General features: G+C 33.7%; 2 protein-coding genes across 2 annotated transcripts; one reads left to right on the top strand and one right to left on the bottom strand.

The window, feature by feature from the left end:
* Positions 1–3,761: 3,761 nt before the first annotated feature.
* LOC105168245 (putative xyloglucan endotransglucosylase/hydrolase protein 33) lies at positions 3,762–5,191 on the top strand. Its single transcript, XM_011088247.3, has 4 exons — positions 3,762–4,040; positions 4,112–4,212; positions 4,389–4,597; positions 4,666–5,191. The coding sequence occupies exons 1-4, from the start codon at positions 3,809–3,811 to the stop codon at positions 5,066–5,068; spliced, it is 945 nt and encodes a 314-aa protein (XP_011086549.1). The 5' UTR covers positions 3,762–3,808; the 3' UTR covers positions 5,069–5,191.
* Positions 5,192–5,360: 169 nt separating this feature from the next.
* Positions 5,361–9,622, bottom strand: ALDH2B7 (aldehyde dehydrogenase 2B7). The gene is made up of 11 exons (XM_011088248.3): positions 9,331–9,622; positions 8,330–8,464; positions 8,102–8,244; positions 7,859–8,012; positions 7,525–7,754; positions 6,972–7,061; positions 6,452–6,625; positions 6,238–6,375; positions 6,014–6,151; positions 5,856–5,917; positions 5,361–5,780 (listed from the first exon to the last, which is right to left on the bottom strand). Exons 1-11 carry the CDS (start codon positions 9,389–9,391, stop codon positions 5,507–5,509), a joined length of 1,599 nt encoding a protein of 532 aa, XP_011086550.1. The 5' UTR covers positions 9,392–9,622; the 3' UTR covers positions 5,361–5,506.
* Between the last annotated feature and the right edge of the window lie 3,701 nt (positions 9,623–13,323).

The raw sequence follows: 13,323 nt of genomic DNA, 5'->3' as shown, positions 1-13,323 counted from the left end.
CAATATGCAATTACCGATTGTGGGGTCAAAATATCATATTATATATTTATATCAATTGGCCTTGCCAATTTATTTTTCTAGTAATTTTGACATTTAAAAAGGTTTTTGTGGATTTTTCTGAGTTGATTAGTTAAGAGCTTGAAAAATGTAAAAATTCAACAAGAAATCATTAAAAAGGCATTTTATTTATGATGTGGACAAATGATTATTCAAAATTTGCATACAAGAAAAAAATAAAATTATGGAACTTTAGAGTTTCACCATGCCTAAACTTTTAGCATTAAATGATATAGATGAAATAGCATAAAACTCCCTTGTATTTTAAAAATTTGGTTAGATATCTCCTATGTTTTTAAAAATAGGCAAACCCCCTCCCCCTGTGTTTTATTAAACGTTGCTCACTTGTCTCTTTCTGTTAAATTGACTTAACGACATTAACTTTATTACAATTTGGATATCACAAATTGTCTCTGTCTCCATGCATATCCCAATGGGCTGCATCGTCGTCCATCCAGACGTTAAGGTAAGATATGTCACTTTTGCCCAAAAAGAAGCTTCATATAGTAGTTGTAAATGGAGTTTTGCATATTTGACGCTTAATGTGAATAATTCGATTGAGGGTTTTTGGATGACGTTTAAATTGGATTTCTCGCGTACTGGGCTGACACAGCAACGACTATCCATGGAGAAAATGGTGGCCGTGCTGGAGAATACCCGCCGCATCCTGGGGAGAGTCATGAGTCTCAATTTTTCATTACAGTCGAATGATAAATTGAGTTTTGTCAAAATAAAAACAACTGTATTATATTTGCCCTATAATTCAAAGATATTGGCCGAACATATCATTATAATTGTAATATAATTAGTTCAACATGCCCAAATTCGATTCGAACAAAAAGTTTCTATTATTGGTTGGGCCTTCAGAAGGCTTAAAGGTTGACATTGTATTCTTTTTCTTTATTTGATAGAAACGATAATTATATAATTATCTCAATATTTTAATAAATAGATCATTACTTTGGTCTGATTAGTATATCTGCTTTACATAATAAAAAAACTAATATATTTGAAATTAACTTAGGCAAGCACCCTCTAAGTCCAATTCAAGGCCCATGGCCCAACTAGTCCCACACAACTTGCTTTAAAATTGGCATTTTATAAAAAGATAAGTTTATTTATTTTGATCTATATTTTTTTAGAAACGATTACAAAAATCATACTCGAAAAAGAGAAACCATTTATTTAACAAAACAATGCTATTGTGACATTGATTGCAGACGGAAAAATTGAGCAATATTAAAATTACAATATAATATTTGAAATTGATAAGTAATAGACGGACAAATATTTATTTATTTATTTCAATTTTGGGGAGAAAAATCAATTGGAATATTTTGATGTGGGCAAAAAGGAGCATATCTATTTGAAAATGGCATCAGCATGCCATTTTTACCATTAATATTTAATTAAATCATAATCTCTGCATTATCCTAACTAATCTTCATAATACAGACCATAATTATTTATATTAAACTCTCAACATAGAGATCTTCACATCCCACCACAGATCTTCCCCGATAACCTGGCTTTACAATTATTTATATTATAGGATTTCAAATTCCGAATTTCTATTTTGAACTATATTTCGTGGCATTATATAGAATTTTAAATCAATTTAATATAGAGTCATTTGAAATATTTTCTTGAAATTCAAAATCATTCCATCCTGAAGAAATAATTATAATTTCACCTACCTTTTTTTATAATTTGGTAAGAAATTATTTACCCTAGCCCCTTAAATTAAAAATCCAGCTCTTAGCTTGCATTGGCTTTTTGAATGAAAACTTTTAGAATAATAATAATAATTAATTAATTTGGATTCTTTCTTTATATAAAGCTTTGTATACCACATTTGTGCCACTCCCATTATTCAACTCAAAATAACAAGAAAAAATGACCCTTTTAAAATTAAATATTTCTCTTCTACTTTACCATTACTATTACTTTTTCATAAATTAGACAAATCTGTACATTTTCATCCGTGTTTGATTATAAGTCACGTCTATTAAGAAAAATCTCAACATAGTGAAAATTTTAAAACACGAACTATCCAAGTTATGTTATACTTAATTATTTCAGATCAAAATATACAACATCTGAAATTCTCCCCTTAATTTGGAACGTATTACTGCTATTTAATTATACGTTTCAATGGTTGTACTGAAATTGCGAAAAAGTTATATTTTTTTGAGTGGATTAATTTAGTTATAGAAAAGAAATAAGAGGGATTTATTGTTCATTAATGTTGATAGTACCAAATAGGTCAAAGATGAGGGTTTATAGTGTTGCCAAATAACAGCTGTTTGAAAAGAAAAGAAATGGAGGTTGAGGTGAAGTGATGAGCCAATATTGACTTGAACACCCTAACTTTGATTCATTTGATCTGACACCAATAGTCTTTACTCTTGGAATCATATGTGAATTATTACAAACTTTGAGATTGAAATTTGGAAAAAAAATAAATATTCATATGATGTCTTAATTTTAGGTTTATTATATGATTTAGAATAGATGTTTTGATAGAGGAATTCACTTGTTATTTAAAGTTTATTATTATTATTATTATTATTACATGTTCTTTTCTTTCTTTTTGTGCCAAAGTTTTAATTCTTGATTAGGGTTTGTATATTCTTCTGTACAAATACCTAATTTTTTAGGTTATTAATAAGTAGGGGTGTGCCAAACCCTAACAAAGCCAAAAATATGTATTTAGAAAATTAAATTAACATTAAAAATGGACAAAGAAACCTCAATTCTTTCGTAATCTATCTGCTGTAATGGCAAGAAGTTGGAGTTTCTTATGTATGGAGTGTGAAATTATCAAATATCAACCAAGTTGATTCATAGAAAAAGAAATCTGAGACGTTTATTTTGAGATAAAATTTAAAAGTTCATTGTAAAATAAAAATATTAACAAATAAATATGTTGCAGCATTGAAAGTTGTGTATTCAAACTTTGGAGAAATAACATTTTTGGTTTAATAGTATTAACTATGCCGCAGATTGGGGGTGGCAAAAAGTAATCCGAATTATTATTATTTGCAATTGTAGGACTCTGGCCACCGAATTTTTGAAAGTGGCCTGAATTTGCTTATGTGGACAAAATTACGCAGAGCATGTTTTTTAAACTCAACTGCCACCTAAGCAATTAAGTGGAAAAAGAACTCTTCCTAACTGTCTTTGATTTTTTGTTAAAAAATTTAATGAAAATATGTGCATTAATTTTTAAGAATTATAGGATAAAAATAAAAATACTCTACGTCATAGGACGAAAAGTGTTATTTTCCCCTACAAACCTACAACCTCTTGATAAAAAAATTACAAATCTACAACCTCTTGATAAAAAAATTTACAAATCTACAACCTCTTGATAAAAAAATTACCTCTTGAAGGCCAACGTCAAAATTTACATAAAATTGTGGGGCAGATCCATATCCAAGAAAGCTACACTTTTTAGAAAGATTCTTATCAAAGTTGTACGAACGTAAAAGTCAGCAAGTGAAAACTACACTTTCTAACCACAAAGCTGGAACACAAAAACTTTGCAAACATGTCATGCTCATGCACATGAAACTCCTAGCTTACTGTCCAAATGACATAACATCACCTAATTAAATGGGATTCTTGCAAGATACAGACAGCTTGCTACAACTAAGCACAAAATCTTTAATGTTCTTTCCTCATAAATAAATAGCACAACATTCCCTACACGGCTTTCATCCATTCCCACATCCTCCTGAACCCCAGCATGGCAATCTTCCACCCCAAACATTTCTTGACTTCAAGTATCTTGGTTCTCGGCATGATTATCGAGGTTTACTCACGTGGGCCAGTATATACGCCTCCAGACGTCGAGCGATTAACCGACCGTTTCAGTCGAGTATCCGTTGATCGAAGCTACAATGTGTTCTTTGGAGGGTCTAATGTGCATGTGACCGGCAACGGGACCAGTGCTGATTTGAGTTTGGATAAGTCCTCAGGTAACATAGAGCATTTCTTTTGTGAAATCTTTCTCTTCTTGTGTTTCTGATTTGTGGGTTGCTGCTGGTAGGATCCGGAGTGGTCTCGAAGAACAGATATAACTATGGATTCTTCAATGCTGCTATAAAGCTGCCTGCTGGTTTTACATCAGGAGTTGTGGTAGCGTACTATGTAGGTCTATGTTCCTCAGTTGCTTTAGACAGTATCTCCACACTTCTGTCTATTTTTGAACGTCTTAAGCAGTTTCTGAAAATACCTTTCTTTTTTTAAGAAAAGGAAGTTGCCGATTCAAGCGTGTCTAGATTAGAATGCTTACTGTAACTAGTTTCTTCTGCCCTGTATTTCAGTTATCCAATGCGGATTCTTACCCTCACAACCATGACGAAATTGATATTGAACTTCTCGGACATGAGAAGAGACGAGATTGGGTCCTGCAGACAAACATCTACGGCAATGGAAGTGTAAGCACAGGAAGGGAAGAGAAGTTCTACCTCTGGTTTGATCCGACACAGAATTTTCATGACTACAGCATCCTCTGGAACAACCATCACATAGTGTAAGATCATTGGTTTTCTTGAACTAATCACGTACTTTTCAACTCTTACACCCCTGAGAGCACTGCAGGTTTCTGGTGGACAATGTACCTATAAGAGAAGTCATCCACAACAATGCTATCTCCACAGTTTATCCATCAAAACCGATGTCAGTCTACGCCACAATCTGGGACGGATCAGAATGGGCGACCCATGGAGGAAAATACCCTGTAGACTACAAATTTGCACCGTTTGTGGCATCCATGAGAGGTATTGAAATGGAGGGCTGCGTCTTGAATCCGAAAGGCATGGCTCCTTCGTGTTCAAGAAGCAGCCTGTCGAGCTTAGATCCTGTTGATGGTGAGGAATTTGCCAAATTATCGAGCCAACAGATTACGGGGCTGAACTGGGCTAGGGGGAAACACATGTTTTACTCATATTGCCAAGATAAGTCTAGATACAAAGTGCTGCCAGCAGAATGCACTGCAACATAGGAGGAGAATTGTATTCTTTATTCTTCGCAATAATTTGCAAACTATATATAGAGGGAGATTAATAATGACCGAGATTATCGGTATTGTAATCAAAATCTCCAGAAGCAGAAAGGTTAGGTGAAATATTCTTTGAAACCAGCCACTCAGAAGTATGGCATTAACATGCAGCAAGTCAAGTGCATGAGAGAAATGGGCTCATTCATTTCTCTCTTAATGGTTGGGGGTGAGGGAGATTTCGACCATAAGACAGCTCATAAATCTTAGACCAAAATATGTAACATGGATTGCAATATAAATCTTCAATGATATCAATTATTATATATTAGGTATAAAGAAGTCGAGCAATCATGCACAGAAACAGGAGAAGTTCTTTCATCATCAGATACCATTCATGAATCTGAAACCGAACTTATCTATCTTAGATATTCTTCAGAGAGCTCACAACCAAGCTGGATTTTTCAAAGGGGTAACAACTGCTTTCACTTGTAAGTAATTCTTCAGACTGTACTCTCCCTTTTCCCTCCCGATTCCGCTCATCTTATAGCCACCAAATGGAATCGTAGCATCAAATGTATCGAAGCAATTAATCCATACAGTCCCCGCTCTCAATGCTCTCATCAAGGTATTAGCAGTGTCAAGATTATGAGTGAATACTCCTGCAGCAAGACCATATCTGGTGTTGTTCGCCCTCCGGATCACTTCGTCAAGCTCCCTGGCAATGCAAATACAAGTTATTAAATAGCCATTACCATTTCAAGATCATATACATGAGAGTCTCGCAACCTACTTATATTTCAGGATAGTCTGCACGGGACCAAAAATCTCATCAGTTGCAATCCGCATGTCATCCTGGGAAATTCAAAAGATAATACTATATCAATTGGGATGTTCTATAATGATGTTGGAAAGTAATACACATACTCTTCGGTTAAGTGATATATATACCTTCACATTAGAGAAAACAGTTGGCTGAATGTAGTAGCCCTTTGAACCAAATCTATCACCTCCTGCTTCTACGGTAGCGCCAGATTCCCTACCCCATCTAATATACTTAAGGATCTTTTCAAACTGTTCTGAGTCGATCTGGTGTTCATGATATGCAAAACAGAAAGGGAGTTAATGATGATAAAAGAAGTAGCCAGTGAGGAAAGCAATGGATGCAGTTTCACCTGAGGACCTTGCTCCATGCCTGCCCTGAATGGGTCCCCAACAGCACGTTTCAAGGCACGTGCTTTTGCCTTTTCCACAAATTCATCATAAACCTTCTCATGCACATATGTCCTTGAGCCCGCACAGCAGCATTGTCCCTGCAGGTTCCATATGACAGAAGATGTTCGATCAATTAATCTTAAATCAGCAAGGATAGATAAGAGCAGGAGATACCTGGTTGAAAAATAGAGAAAAGTGGGCTAGCTCAACAGCTTGGTCGATATCAGCATCCTCGCAGACAATAAAAGGCGACTTCCCTCCAAGTTCAAGAGTAACTGGCTTCAGATTGCTTTTGGCAGCTAACTCGAGAACAACTTTGCCGGTCTCTGTTGAACCAGTGAAGGCAATCTGCAAATAGTAGATCAGCCAACATGATAGTGTGCGGAGTATGTGATTCGCAGTCAAATCATGTACTAGTTTTTACAATATCTGAGTGCAACATTGTGGAAAAATTTTTTTGGTACGTGAACAGGTTTTGCAGGAGTTACAAGCATGGAAATAGTGCATTTCCTGTCTTAACAAAGAGTAGCCACCAAATTATTGCATTTTTATTAGATGAGCACACCAAATTACCAGCACAATGAACATAAGAGGAAATGATGCATATTTGAACAGTATACAGTCTAAAGTAACCACAAAGAATCTTTTGCCATTATTAAACTCATATATGGGAAGAACTTTGAACTGGTTTTACCTTGTCCACATCCATATGGCTACAAAGGGCAGCACCAGCTGTTGGACCGAATCCAGGAACAACATTCAAAACACCATCAGGAAGGCCAGCCTGTCAAAATGCAATGTGATATCGACTATCAGATGTTATGGATCATAGATGGCATGTGTGGATAATATCAGCATACACATTACTACAAAATGAAAAGTTCAGCATTAGAGAATTATTCATTACTCAATTCTGATGGTGAACTGTGCACCAGAGAGATACTAGATAAAATTCATATTTTATTCCACTTTAACTTCTAATGTGACCAACACTCTACATCAAGTGACAACAGCACAAAATTAAGAAGAATATAAAGGGTTTGTATGGAGAAAGTCTTTGGGCTTCCCGAAGCCCAAAAGTTTGGGTCACTTGTTTTTTATGCGTTCTGAACCTATCTTGGGTATGCCCAATTCCAGAATACATTTCTTTCAAAACTCCTCGTCTTAAAACCCACTTTCAGAGACTGACTGGAATCATCCCAAAAACAACCCCCAGCATAGCCAAAGTGCCAATGCGGCAACATTACCTCATGTAATAGCTTTGATACAAGTAATGCAGACAATGGAGTTTGCTCTGCTGTTTTGAGAACGATCGTGTTCCCACATGCTAGTGCTGGACCGACTTTCCAAGCAAACATCACAAGAGGAAAGTTCCATGGGATTATCTGGCCAGCCACACCAATTGGTTCATGCAAAGTTTGAACATGAAGGGCTCCATCAGCTGGAATAGTGAGGCCATGAATCTTGTCTGCCCAGCCTGCAGAATAGATAAACGGAAATCATTAAGATGTGTTTAACAGACATGCAAAACAGTAGAACTATCATTCCATCTACTTATATTTCATGCTTCAGAACACCCACCAGCATAATAACGAAACAGTCTAACAAACATTGGTACTTCTATTTGAGCACACTGTTCATATAGCTTGCCACTATCCCAAGTCTCAAGTGCTGCTATATCATCATTATGCTTTTCAACCAAATCTGCAAAACGCAATAATATCCTCTGTCTCTCCTGCAGTATTTGTAAGATTCATTAGGCACTATGTAAATGGAAATACATCACATAGTGGTAGAAGTTAGACTGGGATAAGAAATGGTTACATAAGCAGTCATTTTAGGCCATGGCCCTTCGTCAAAAGCCTTTCTGGCAGCAGCTACCGCTCGATTGATATCCTCTGCATCACCTTCAGCAACATGTGCAATTACCTCCCCAGTCCTAGGGTCCAGAGTTGGGAAAGTTTTTCCTGATTTAAAGAACTTGACAAGTTACCTCAGCCCATTTAAATGAGGCGCTTCTTTCTGCACATGTGACAAAAGTAGAAAGCTCACCTGATGCCGCATCAACAAATTGTCCATTGATAAGAAGCTTATCATATTGTACACTAACAGGTGGCTTGATTGGATCCTCATGGGCTGCGGCGGTGCTGTACCGATAGATTCCTCGGCCAACATAAGTTTGTTTCCCTGAATATCCAAGTGAGATTAGTGTAATCCACTATAAAACAAACTTTTCATAGCGAAAGGAAAAAGAAGCAGATCATAACACTGATAAGACCATAAATAGAATACACTGAGAGTCATATTCAGAGGCAGTAGACAAATTTTTATCTTTATAAGCCACATAGAAGTTACCTAATTTCATCACTGACTTCTATGAAATTTCAATACTGACTTCTGATATTTTATTTTAAAAGCTATCAGGGCTCCACGAAAAACCACATTCAAACAATCAATATACAGAACTTTTGACTAGAGATCTCTCAAATCACATTCCTCATACAAGATTGCATTGAATTGTGTGCTTCGTTAATCAAGAGGAATAAAATTGCTCGTGACAAAGCTGACTCTTTAAAGATTTGAACTTTAATAGTCCCAAACATCAAGTTTCTCAAAGATAAATCAATACTAGAAAATTGAGGACTTCAAACAGAGGATAGAATCAATTCATACAACAAGTCAAGCTAGCTTCACAAAAATATTAGATTAAAGTTAAACACTTTTCCCAACCCAATTAAACGCATCAGGAGCAGTGAACCACTAAAGATTCAGACAATATATAGTAGAGGATTCATTAACAAAACCATATCCCTAGTGTGACATACATTCACAACCATCCACATATAAACTAAAAAATCCCAGTACAAACAAAAACACCATACAGTCTCTTCTCCTTCTCTTAAAAATCCCAGATGTAAAAACACACCAAAAAACAAAAAACGGACATAAAAACCCAAAAAGGACCCAAAAAAAGCTCTATCTACGCCATCTCCATATCTCTAATACATAACTACATCAAGCATACAAGACACTTATTTGCTAACAAAACATACCTCCACGAGAAACCAAAGGAAGAGTACGAGAAACAAGAGATGAGATTCTGCGAGCCGCCATCGACAATCGAACTCGGCGAATGATTACAAAGAACCAGCCTCTGCTCCTGCTTCCACTTATATGGCAAGCTCTGATGAATCAACAAATATCTACAGATACTATCCGAAATCTAACGTATAAATGGATAACTCTGAGAGTCCCACTGTCAAGGCATGTAGATAACGACGTTTCTGCAGAGAGAGAGAGAGAGAGAAAGAGAGTGAATGAATGACCGAAACATCGACGTTTGAAGGAAAGAGGTGCAGAAATTATATCAAAAGTTGGTGGGGATTAGATATTCCATTTCCTGTTTGATTGGTTGCCAATTTATCATTTCTTTTTCCTTTTCTTGTCCTTTTGGGATTAACTTTAAATCAAGAACAAAAAATAATTTAATTAATTACCAAAAATAAAGAATAATGGTAGGAAATAAACTAAAGTAATTTTTTTGAATCGAATTGATGGGATTTAATTACTGAAAGATGAAAATTCCTTTATTAAGGACAAAAGGTCATTTTTACAAGATTCGCGTATAAAATCGCGGGACAGGTCACCCGGATATGAAGGGCGACTGGGTACCGCACGATTAAAAGTAAGAGACGCAGATGATAACACGTGCATTGATCTACAGTGTCACACGAAGCCTATGAATACCTCATACCCGACTGAACGGAGGTGGCGGGACCTTTATTATATTATTGACCTTATCTTTTCTAAATGCTATAATAGCTCGCATATTTACACTTCGATCATTACTTAATTTGGGCATCAGAGGGTTTTCATCGTGAACGAACCCGACTAGCCTAACCTCTTTGTTTTATCCTTAAGCCCTAATCACATATTTGGAGAGGTGACATGAACTGATCACGATCGTTGATCGCAATCGCACAAATCGAGCCGGATCACGAATAAAATATGATTTCTTCACTTTTTTTTTCATAATTCCTTATATGAATTAAATTATAAAAAATAAACTTTGGTTAATTCTAATTAAAAGTTTATACATCAAGCTAATAAATCTTCCTAATTTAATTTTTATACCGTGAAACATTTTTTTAGTGACTCGATAATAATTATATTATAAATTTCAATCATTAACAACAATAAAGATTCAATACATCAATAATGAAGAGAAAAATATATTTTTTGTTCTATAACATTGGCCTAATGTATTTTCAGTCACATTGCTTATGATATTCTTAAAAACAATTCTATAACTTATAAAAAAATCTCATTTTCATCCCTCTTGCAACTTTATTTAGGAAATTGATGAAAAAATCATATGCAAGTTAGACAGCCGATATTTTTCCAAAATAGAAGAAAACAATTATATGGCCCTTGCGTGATTTTTCCATCAATTTCCTTTAAGAAATTGGTAAGAAAATTAAAAGTAAGAATATTTAAAAATTACAAGACTATTTTCGAGAATCCTGTAAGTAAGGGACTAAAAATATAAACTAAATTATGAAATAAAACATACAATTTTTCCCAATAATCAATATCAAATATTTAGAATTAACCAATAATTACATAAAAAATTAATAACTATTATTAAAATAGAGCATATATATACAAAATTTCAACTCATGATTTCAAATTCGCGAAATATCAATTTCACCAGCTAAATTAAAACCCATTTTACGTTTCCTACTAGTTTTTAACATACGTCAGCTGCTCATTATGGTTGAGCATTACTCCAACTTTCTTTAGTAAAGGGTTAGGTGTGTTTTCCTAAAGCTTAGTATAATTATGGGCATCTCTTTATTATTTTAAAAAATTATTGATACTTTTTAAATTTAATGGGTATCCAACAATTTGCATAATCCATTAATTTCATTAGGCTTTTGTTTGTTTTTTTGGTAAATTGGCCAAAATGCTTTGTGGACATGAATTATAATTTATTTAATTTTTAAAATTTTTTGAATTTTTTTATGGATTAAGTAGGCAAATTTTTTACTATTTAATTTTTTTTCATCCACCTCAGTCAAAGAATAACATAATTTCGTCTAGGAACAGGGGTACATACTGGTAATTTTTAAAAAATGATGGGTATTTATAATTATACCAAACCTTATGGGAGCTTGTTGTAATTATGTAACTAAAGATATATATTTTTGTATTCATTGTTAGTAGTTGGATTGATAGAAATAGCTTGTAAATAAAAATATGGATGTATCTTCCATCCAACATTGGAAGAATAAATAAATTTAATGAGATATATCTCTTTAAGTTTAAAATAGAATTTGGAGAAAAAAATGGAGGGGATAAAACTGAAGAAATGTGATTGTAACTTTTTTTCTAAAAAGCTATGCATAACAAACTTTAGAAAGAAATTGTTGTATTCTACAGAAATTTTTTTTTGTTGATTCAAGCACTTACAAATAGAAGAGCAAACTTGGGTTCATGATAAGGTGTATGGGGGTGCAGTCCAATTCCAAAGTTAACTATGATAACCAAAATTTCCAAGAATGGTGAGGTTAATGCCGACGAGATTGTTGTTATGGTTAAAAATGGCTATCAATTTTATCATTGAGCTGAATATAGCAACGACGGTCCAATCAAATGATCGGTGGTATAATTTTGGTGCTACCATTCACATATGCAATGACAAGAATCATTTTAGAGATTATGAGATTGCAACCAAAGGACAAAAGGTACTTCTTAAAAATGCAAACATGATAGCAATCCTTGGCAGAAGAAATGTATAGGTGCATTTTAGAGCGGGAAAGAAACTGTTGATCAATGTTGTTCATGCCCCTAAAATTTGTAAGAATTTGGTGTCAGTTGCTCTTTTGTGCCAGAAAGGCTTGAAGCTTATTATTGAGTCCGACAAGTTAATCTTGACTAAAAGTGACGTGTCGTAGGCAGAGGCTACTACTGTGATGGAATGTTCAAATTTATAGTGATGCAAGCATTATCAATAAAATAACTATTTCCGCTTACGTTGTTGAGTTGTCTTCATTTTTCTTTATGGTATCATAGATTAGGTCATGTAAATTTTTGTTATTTAAATTTTATGTCTAAGAATAGTTTAATATCTTACATAAGGAAGAATGTAAAGTGTGAAATATGTGCTAAAATGTGTAGAAAATTCCATTCCCTAAAGCAGAAAGAAATATTGAATGTTAGAACTTGTTTATTCTGATATATGTGAATTATATGATGTTTCGATTTGTGGAGGAAATATTACTCTTAGGACATGATTGATATGTATGAATGAAATTAAGTGGGGATGAAACGGATTTAGGAATGAAATAAAGAAGGAAAAAGAATCGCATTTGAACAGCATTCCTATTATTGGTATATACAATAAATTAGAAGATAATAGAATTGTCATTCCTTAGTTCCTTAGTCGATTCCATTAGCATAATTGATAATTAAAAAATAACGATTCATAATGAAATTAATTTATTTTTATGAAAAATTTGCTCTTTAGTAATTTTTTTAAAAAAAATTTATTTATTCATATTTTATTGAATATGTTGAATTCAATTGTATAACAATATAATTTTCAAAATTTCTTACAGAAGATTAGAAGAAATTTATTGAAAATATATAAATAATTATTTATTTACATAATAAATAATTTATTGCCTCGTTTAAACATATAGATAATATTTTTCGATCAAAATAAAAAAAAAATTAGTTTGAACAACCAAATGGAGTAGTGTATTTAATCAGTGCATCCATCATTATTTATTATATATTCACAAATTTAGAGTATTCACAAACTTAGAGTATACCAATCAATATGTAGGAATTGATTGGAGAATACTCATTCCATTCTCACTCTATTCCTACATACCAATCACACCCTTATAGATGACCATTCACAGTTTATATATGTGTCTCTCATGAAACATAAAGATGAATTATTTAATAAATTTTAAACCTATAAAGCCACTGTTGAAAATCAAATGGGAAGAAAAAATACAAAATCCTCGAAGTGATCG

Source organism: Sesamum indicum, linkage group LG8, assembly GCF_026168435.1.
Source record: "Sesamum indicum cultivar Baizhima isolate 11 linkage group LG8, ASM2616843v1, whole genome shotgun sequence".
In the NCBI taxonomy this organism is placed as follows: Eukaryota; Viridiplantae; Streptophyta; class Magnoliopsida; order Lamiales; family Pedaliaceae; genus Sesamum; species Sesamum indicum.
Note: the sequence above shows the minus strand (reverse complement) of the source record. Positions and strands in the feature narration are given on the sequence as shown.

Coding starts and splice junctions, on each gene's coding strand:
- LOC105168245 (XM_011088247.3), top strand. CDS start 3,809: ATGGCAATCTTCCACCCCAAACATTTCTTGACTTCAAGTATCTTGGTT. Junction 4,041..4,111: donor GAGTTTGGATAAGTCCTCAG/GTAACATAGAGC, acceptor TGCTGCTGGTAG/GATCCGGAGTGGTCTCGAAG. Junction 4,213..4,388: donor GAGTTGTGGTAGCGTACTAT/GTAGGTCTATGT, acceptor CCTGTATTTCAG/TTATCCAATGCGGATTCTTA.
- ALDH2B7 (XM_011088248.3), bottom strand. CDS start 9,391: ATGGCGGCTCGCAGAATCTCATCTCTTGTTTCTCGTACTCTTCCTTTG. Junction 8,013..8,101: donor GGCCTAAAATGACTGCTTAT/GTAACCATTTCT, acceptor CAAATACTGCAG/GAGAGACAGAGGATATTATT. Junction 5,918..6,013: donor CTGTTTTCTCTAATGTGAAG/GTATATATATCA, acceptor TGAATTTCCCAG/GATGACATGCGGATTGCAAC.